The following is a 9262-nucleotide window of genomic DNA, read 5'->3' as shown; positions in this document are numbered from 1 at the left end:
GAGGCTGAAGTATATTTTCACTCAGTCTAAGCTAAATTTGAAACAGAGGCTAAGGATGGAGTTGGTTGTAGATAATGATCTGGATATAGCTTACCACCCTGGTAAAGCTAATTTTGTTGAAAATTCTCTGAGTCAGAAGCGGGAGGCTTCGGCCCAGGAGCATGATATGAAGTATGTGGTGTGAGATTAGTGAATTGAGATTGTGTTCTATTTTACAGGAGCCTTTGGGGTTGGAGGTAGCTGATCGAGCAGACTTTCTGAGTAGAGTTTTGGCTTAGGAGAAGGATGAGGGGGTGGGGAAAGTCTCCAAGGATGTTGGCTTACAGTATCAAGTCACCGCCGACAGTACCAAGAATGAGGAGTTGAGGTGGAAGATTCTGAAAGAGACTCATTCAAGCATGCTTTTTATTCATCCAAGAGTGACTAAGATGTACATCAAATGGTAGTATCACTCGATTGGGATGAAGAATGATGTAGCTAGTTGGGTCACAGTGCTAAAGATGTGTATGCTTGATTGGGGTGGACACTGGGCAGATCTTATGAGCTTGGTAGAGTTTTCTTACAATAACAACGATCATACGAATATTGGGATTACTCCTTATGAGGCCTTGTATGGGAGGTCATGTTGTACACTGTTATACTAGACGTAGGTCGTGGAGATGAGCCTAAATGGTGCGGATTTTGTTCATGATATCTAAGAGAAGATTTGGGCTCTAAAAATGAACTTAAAGGAAGCTCAGAATCGGCAGAGGAGTTATGTCGCTAATAGGAGGAAGGATCTCGAGTTTCAGGTTGATGACAGAGTGTGCCTCAAGATGGCCATGTTGCAGGGTCCGAACAAGTCACTATCAAAGACTAAGTTGAGTCTGAGGTACATGGGTCTGTTCAGAGTGGTTGAGCAGGTGGGACCGGTTGCATGCGTCGATGTTATGCATGCATTTCACAAGGTTTTCATTGTGTCTATGCTGAGAAAGTGTTTCACAAGGATGATGAGTTGTTGGCTAAGACTCCTGCAAATCTTCAGTCCAACATGACTATGGAAGCAAGACCAATGAGGGTTCCCGAGAGGAGGATCAAGGAAATTCAGCAGAAGAAGATTTCTTTGATGAGAGTTCTGAGGGATTGTGATGGTGTTGAAGAACAGACTTTGGATCCAGAGGTGAAGATGAACACAAGGTTCAAGAAGTGGTTCGAGAAGCAGGCCGAAGCTTGAGCTTGTCTATCATGGGTTGGGAAAAGGTTAAATTTCAACCCGTACGATTTCAAAAGTGTAAATTTCTACCCAAACAACAGATCTGTGTGTTTTTCTTCCTAAAGCATTATATAATTCAAATTTACTACCTAGACTTCGAATCGTTACTTGTATTCCTATATTGACTCAAACAACATTAGTCCACCGCTAAATGTTTTGATCAATTTGACATGTAAGCGATGATGTGTCAAAGTCATTGGGTTCCAGCTGCTGTTTTAGCTTTGTGGGTGTATCTTATTTTCATTATGTATTTTTCTTTGAGGTTGTAACGCTTCTGACATTTATTGATTATTAAGATGAGTTTTTTCTTAGATTTGACTTGCGATAGCATGAGAAAGAAAATACTATTAAGACTTCTAAAATAGAAAGTTTATAAAAATGGAATGTTTTTAATGAGGATATAGAATGTGTCCATTTTTGGAGGGTGTGTGGCCTTGGTGACATTTGTGTGGCTTTTGTGGTGGACTTTCGAGTCATCATGTGGCCTTGTTGGCGGTCTTTTGAGAAATTTATGTGGTCTTTGTAATGGTCCTTCTGGATACTGGCCTTAGTGGCGGTCCTTCCCGACATGTGGGCCTTACTGACGGTCCTTTAGGATGTGTGGGCCTTACTGGTGGTCCTTAGAAATGTCTGGACCTTAGTAGCGGTCTTTCAGGATGTGTGGTCTTTAGTGGCGGTCCTTTGGGATGTGTGGCCTTGGTAGCTGTTCGGGTGAACATTTGTTTAGCCTTGTTAGCGGTCCATTTGAACATTTGGTTGGCCTTGATGGTGGTTCTTTTGGGCATATGTTTAGCCTTGGTGGCAGCCCTTATGGTATTTTTTTTACCCTTGTGGTGGTCATGAGGTATTCTAGTGAAGGAATATATGGTTGGTAGGACATTAAGATGTTTTACGGGAGCCATGAGAGGGAGATTTGGACAGAAGATATGACTCATACGTATTATAAATTGTTTGCTCTAAGGACAGTTTGTCCTGAATGACTCTTTGGGGAACTTTAGTTCTTCTAGTACACTCACCCTCCGAGAATTTGTATTTTGAGAGTGAGATCGGTATATCAGCTTATGATGAAGATATGAGGGTGCGCTCTAGGGTGGCAACCCGAGACACGAATATTGAACTTCCTTTACCTTATGATATGCGGACTAAGGCCTGATTGTAACATCCCGACCGTCACCTTGCATAGTGGACCTATTTCCACTTCCAGCCCATGGGCCAACCTTGCTTAGTGGGCCCTATGTCCACTCCTTGTCCATGGGCCCACCAACATCCGACGGCCGGTTTGCTACGTCCGGGAGGCTTTAATGATTTGTTTACCATCCCTACAAATCAGCACATAATATTTCCCTGTGTTTTTTCCTCACTCGCACAGTTCCAACAATCACTTCCTAGAAGGTCACCCATCCTGAAACTACTCCAGCATAAGCACGTTTAACTGTGGGTTCTCTCAGGACCTTTGACCAAAAAGATAAGTGCAATTTGGTGACATAGGTGGTCAAATCAATTCTTTTAAACTTCTCCGCAAACTCGGGTGTCATAATTCACCCCCACTAATAGACCGCAACATCCTCGTTGCGCACCAAGATCTTCATCCTCAATGGTGTGAGCGTACTCGAGTCCAGACTAGTCTTAGTTCGGCTCTGATAGTACTTGCAACGCCCTGACTGTCACGTTGTTTAGTGAGTCCATGTCTACTTCCAAGCCATGGGCCCACCTTGCTTAGTGGGCCCCACGTCAACTCCTGCCCCTTGGGCTCACCCATATTTGATGGCCGGTTTGCTATGTTCAGGAGGCTTTAATTAATTGTTTACCATCCTTACAAATCACTATATGATCTTTCCATGTGACCTTTGAGTAAGGAAAATCCAGAACTTGAGAGCTAATGATGCCTATAACGTAAATCTATTGTCTGAAGGTAACCTTCGTAGATCGGTCATTGGAAGTGCAGGCTGTAGATACGGTTGCACAAGAGTCCTTTCTTGATGGTTGTTCGAGATTCGAGGATAAATCTATGTTGGTGGGGGAGACTTGTAACACCTGTGAACTCAATTGCTGGTGTGGGTGTCAATCAACACCAAGAAGGGTGTTCTAGTGGCTCGATTGTTTGATGTATGGATTTTTTAGGTTGGTAGAGTTTGTTATTAGAATGATGGTAGGATGCTGGTTATTTGCTTTATGACATCATTAGTTTTATTGGTTAATCACTAGTTATTGGTTTATTTATTATTGGATTATTGTTGGATAATTTATGGTTTAATGTTTTAGTATTTCCGCTGGTTGTATTTGATTGTTGTTAGTGACATATCACTAGTAATTTATTATATTAGAAAAAAATGGGTTGGGTTGTTTCAAAAAGAAACCAAATAAAGTTACAAATAAGTTTATGTTAATTAAGTTTTTACATATCCAATAAACCATAAACTGAAGAAAACCGAACCATACTAAACCAAACTGTACATGTTTATTGCAGGAAAATCGGTAATTTCATACCCCAGCTAAGGGGGTATGTTGAATTCCTACCCCAACTTTAACACTGAGCAAATTCATACATTAAGTTCAATAAAATTCAAAATCACTACCCTAACCCGTAAAACGGTGTTAAAACATACACAAGCCGTAACGGTGTTAAGAAACCGCTAACGGCGCTTACGTGGAGGCCACATAAGAAACGATCTCGTTTTGAGAAACAAAAGAAAGAACTTCTTTTGGCTAAAACGACGTCGTTTCTGTCTTCTTCTTCCCCTTTTCTTCTTCCCCTTATCTTCTTCTCCAACTTAACTTTGTATTAGCTTAAACTGTACATAGAGCCAAAACAAAATACACAAAGTAACCACATAATCTACAGAAGAACACCATCAAATCGGAACTTGTTCGAATTAGAGGATCCTACTATCATGTCAAATAATCAGAAACTGATTCCAAAAAAGAAAAAGAAAAAAAAACATACATGCGATTAACACAAGCTACGCAGATCGAGGCACAAAACGAATTGTAGCAAACAGCACATTTACTAGATTTCTCCATCGATCCTTATTTCCTTCACCGACGCAGACCAAATTCTGAGGGTTCAGCGATAAATCTAAACGAAAATCTATCTGTCGATTTCCACTATATATCCTCTAATCCCAAGTCTGAACACCAATAACAAACCAATCCTAAAGTTTTGGGTACAAAGCTAAACAACGAAATTTTGAAAATCCGAAGAGACATGGAGCATAAAAAGTTCGAACTAACCGGAGTGGATCCGCCGGTGCTGGAAAACTGTAGCGATCTGGTAAAGAAACGAGGATCAAGCGGGAAGATGTGAGAAGCAAAGGAGGAGGATGAAGAGGATTAAATTTGAAGAATAGCGTCATTGCGTGAAGCTGTGGAGAGCTTTATGAGAGAGAGAAATGAAGAAAAAAAAAGGGAAGAAGAAGACAGAAACAATTGGGGAAGAAGAAGAAAAGAGAAGAAGAAGACAGAAACGACGTCGTTTTAGCCAAAAGAAGTTATTTCTTTTGTTTCTCAAAACGACGTTGTTTCTTACGTGGCCTCCACGTAAGCAGCCGTTAACGGTTTCTTAACACCGTTACGGCTTGTGTATGTTTTAACACCGTTTTATGAGTTGGGGTAGTGAATTTAAATTTTATTGAACATAATGTATGAATTTGCTCAGTTTTAAAGTTGGGGTAGAAATTTAACATACCCCCTTAGTTGGGGTATGAAATTACCGATTTTCCGTTTATTGCATTGTTTAAAATCTTATAAAGAGAAAATCTGTAAAACCCGAAACACCAACAAAAATCCGGAAAATTTTTGGATTGACTCTCAGAGACCTCTCTTATTCATCTTAATTAGCTAATCAAAAAAATTTCATATAATTTAATTAAACAAACTAAAATAATTAATATTATCTAAATAAAATAATTAAAATAAATCAACAAAAGCTAATAATACAAAAAAATCTTAAATCTGAATTTTAAAATCATTAACTCTAAAATAATTATAGTTTTTATTTATAAAATCTAAACCTTATCATTTTTTATAAAACCAAACTGACATATAATTTCGTCTAATTGTAAAATCTAAACTTTAACCACTTTTTTATAAATCTAAACCATAATCCTCTTTTTTAAACCCAAATAGACATATAATTTNTTTTTTTTTTTTTTTTTTTTTTTACGCAATAGAAATTATATTGATTTAAACTGAGTCATTACAAAGTTGTTGTATAAGCCAAGAAGGCTTGATTACAGATTTCACATAATAATCAACAGTTTGACATCCAAATTTAGCTAAAGAATGAGCAGATGTATTACATGATCTTCTTATAAAGGTGCAATCACAATAAAGAAATTTTGATCTCCAATATTGAATGTCTCTCAATAAGTTGGATAGAGCAGCATTCACCTCTTGTCCATTGACCAGTTTAAAAAGAGTCGCACAATCTTCTTCAAAGATTATCATAGTATATCCTTTTATCCAAACATGTTTGAGGGCTAGTAACAAAGCTTTTGCTTCTGCTTCTAGGGGTGAACCTGAAAATGGTAGTTTTGATGCTCCCCAAACTAGAGAGTCATCTTGATGATTTCTAATTATCCATCCGCCTGTTGTAGCATGAGTAGAACCATCATAAGCCGCATCAAAATTACATTTCAGCATAATTTCGTTTAATTGTACATTCTAAACCCTAAATTTTAACCACTCTTTATTAAATCGAAACCAACATATTATTTTACTCATTTATAAAATTTAAACTTTAGTTTTCCTTTATAAACCTTTACCGACATATAATTTCGTTTAATTGTAAAATATAAACTCTAACATATTTTTATAAACCCAAATCGACACATAATTTCTTTTAAAAACATATAAATTTTTTGTCTAATTTGTTTTTATTTAATTTTATTTTTGATTTATTTTTAAATATAATATAATTTGACATATTGTTATATTTTTATATTAGTTAATTAAAACAGGTTAATCCTTGTAGATAAATCCAAGAAATTTTTTAAAAAAAGACTGAGCCATCCCTACGGATTAGTCACTTACTCCACTTATGGATTTATGTCTATATTACTGTAATTAGAAAATAATCATACAAATAAGGCTAAATTTTGATAGAGTAAGAGGAAATGTTTTTAAGTTTTGTTTAAGTGCACGTTAAATAAACATTTGTGTATTTTTTATTTCTTATAGGCAGAAACTTTTTTAATAGAAAACAGGGAAGGAAGTGTGAGGCTGAGTCAGAATGGCAGAGAGATCCCCTCGTGCGGCACGCTATTTGTTCTCTTCGCTTCACCCCAAACCTCATCATCATATTCATCACTTCTGTAGATCTTTGACCATTGACCTCCCACCCACCCCTCCCCTTTCACTATGGACTCATCCCAATCTACGTATATCGTATACACATAACACATGCATACACGAGATTTTGGTCCAAACTAGCATCATTTTTTTTTAATCCTATTATAACTATAGTTCCTTTTTCCTTTATTTCTTCTTATCAAACACTGTCTACATTTTTACAAATTTTTTGTTGAAAATTTAAATTACACGAATTTTCAGGTTTATCACACCAAGTTATAATACTTTTTTGTTTAATTTTAGCGCAACTCTTATGTGAACTTTTCTTTAAAAAAAAACTTAAAATCTGATATATATTTACCCAAAAATCTAAAATATTTCCCCAATGAAAGGTTTGAAAACATGGTTTCAAAACATTTTCTTCTCTATGCTATATTTCTTTTCTAGAAACTAAAGAACGTAGATCACATAAGCGATTTTTCAGAAAATATGCAATATTTATCCAAAATCATGGAGAAGGAAGAGAACGTGAGAAAATGATGGAGTCGATGGTGTATAAGAAATATGTGAAGAATCACTAGAATTGGTTTACAAATTGTTTCCCTAGACAAAAACAAATTATGAGATTAGGGAAAGAAAGACATATAGATCGTAACGTGACTACAGTTACAGCAAGAGCATTTTGTGTAATACGAGACATCGTCAAGTAGTCACGGTGTATGATTTTATCTTGTTCTTAGTTATCCTCAAATTTCTGTTATCGTTATTACTTTATTTGATTTTATTGGACAAGATTTGTGTCAAACCCAACACAAACATTGCCCCAATCCATTAATTATCCATGACCCATTTAGCTTCATTGACACGAAACAGTCGAGCGTCATACATAGGGATCTGTCAAATGTTTTGCAAACCTCAACAAGTATAAAGACTTTGTAGTTGTTGTTGTACGGTATTTTCAACGTACATACTATTTTTTTTTTTCCTTAATCAATTTTGTTTTCTTCATGTTTTTATGTCATAACCAATAAGTAAACTGTCCACACTTAAGTTAAAACCAAAAAAAATTGTTCGCATGTAAAACTTCTTTATCTTTCATGCCATGTAAATTTTTGTGCTTAATTATCATATACATTATATGGTATACTGATAACTAAGCACAAATTCAGAGAAATATGAACCTATATCTATTATACAAATTTTTAAATTTTTAAATTTTGGACTTNAAAAAAAAAAAAAAAAAAAAAAAAAAAAAAAAAAAAAAAAAAAAAAGAGGAACGTTGACATTAAAGTACATTTTATTGTTTTTTGTTTTGAATCCGTTCTAGTTCCGCCACTAGAAACCTAGCTATCAAGATTTTTCCAAGTTGATCAACTAAACTTAAATTCCATCCCAAACTTTACGAATTCAATTTTTATTTGAATATATTTATTTCCAATATGGGTAAGGCTGGGGTTTCTAACGTACCAGTTTTAATTTTAGACTAAATGTATATTCAGTTGACTCTAACCAAACCACACATATAAAATAACAACAATGAAACTAAGGAAAAATGTCATAATTTAAAAATGTTTTCAAATTATTTCATAATCTTGTTAAGTGTTTATGTCTACAAAATGGGAATTGCTGCAGAAGCAAAAAGAAGAACGTTGACATTGGATCCTCTATTCCTCTGCATAGCACGTGAGGCTTTCTTACATTACATCCATTTTGTAGCCTCCTAAATTTTGTTCTTTTCTTTTAAGCTTTTTTTTTAATCTCTCTTTTTGAGGTTCGTAAAATTGTATGGTTAAACTTCGATATGCTGTTGTCAACATCGAGTCCACGTGCCTTGTACTTTTTTCGAATTGGTCGGTTCTGACTTACGTGGGTTTACACTGATATAACAAGTATAATGTTCGTGTAGTGTAGTGTAGTGAGTGTTTTCAGTATTCTTAGAACAATCATTGTTACGTTTTACAGTATCCTATAAAATTAGGATGTCTACATTTTTCGAACAATAATTAAACAACATTGTTGTCTACGTAAATTGGAGAATTAAACGAGTCAGCAAGCGCGTATACTATTGTTGATTTTTTCCCATCGTTTTACAATTCCTTTGACATGATTGAGCCGAATCCTATCAAGTTGTAAATGGTGCGCACTTAATTGCGGAAATTGATATATAAATAAGTGGATATATAAATAGGCAAATTATTTAAGGAAATGCAAAAGAAAAAAAGAAATAAAAAGTTACGTATATTGGTGGTTTTTTAAGGCTTATTCAGAAAAAGCATGTAATCTAGGTAATTATTATGTTAGACAACATGGACAAGAAATCTCGTCAAAACGTGAGTTTGGGCAAAAGATAAGAAGCAAAACAAGCTTTAAAGAGAAACAACCACAAAACTTTGTAGGATCAAGTGAATTGAAAAACATATCTAAAATAATTGAGAGTACGACGCCTTCTTTCAAATGGTCTGCATGATCCGTCGACTTAATAAAAAAGTATTTTTATCTTTTTCATTACATAATTAGATAAAAGAAAATAACATCACAAATTCAGGCCAAATTGTGAAAACAACATATAAAAGATCTCGTAAGTGTTAGAAATTACAGATTTAAAGAACACAAAGCAAAACAAGAAATAAAAGACACCTCTTCCAGGTATTAGTCTCGGGCCTTTCCATAGGTCTGGAGATTTACCCTGAGTTATCAAAAAAAAAAAAAAAAAAAAAAAA

The 9262-nt window shown here is 35.2% G+C and overlaps 1 protein-coding gene and 1 long non-coding RNA gene across 2 annotated transcripts; one reads left to right on the top strand and one right to left on the bottom strand.

The window, feature by feature from the left end:
* On the top strand, positions 720-1213 carry LOC109129133. The gene is made up of 2 exons (XM_019236774.1): positions 720-831; positions 903-1213. Exons 1-2 carry the CDS (start codon positions 720-722, stop codon positions 1211-1213), a joined length of 423 nt encoding a protein of 140 aa, XP_019092319.1.
* Positions 3604-4662, bottom strand: LOC104747264. The gene is made up of 2 exons (XR_761110.2): positions 4484-4662; positions 3604-4044 (listed from the first exon to the last, which is right to left on the bottom strand). It is a non-coding gene; the product is annotated as an uncharacterized LOC104747264 (long non-coding RNA).

Source organism: Camelina sativa, chromosome 15 (assembly GCF_000633955.1).
Source record: "Camelina sativa cultivar DH55 chromosome 15, Cs, whole genome shotgun sequence".
Lineage (NCBI taxonomy): Eukaryota > Viridiplantae > Streptophyta > Magnoliopsida > Brassicales > Brassicaceae > Camelina > Camelina sativa.
Note: the sequence above shows the minus strand (reverse complement) of the source record. Positions and strands in the feature narration are given on the sequence as shown.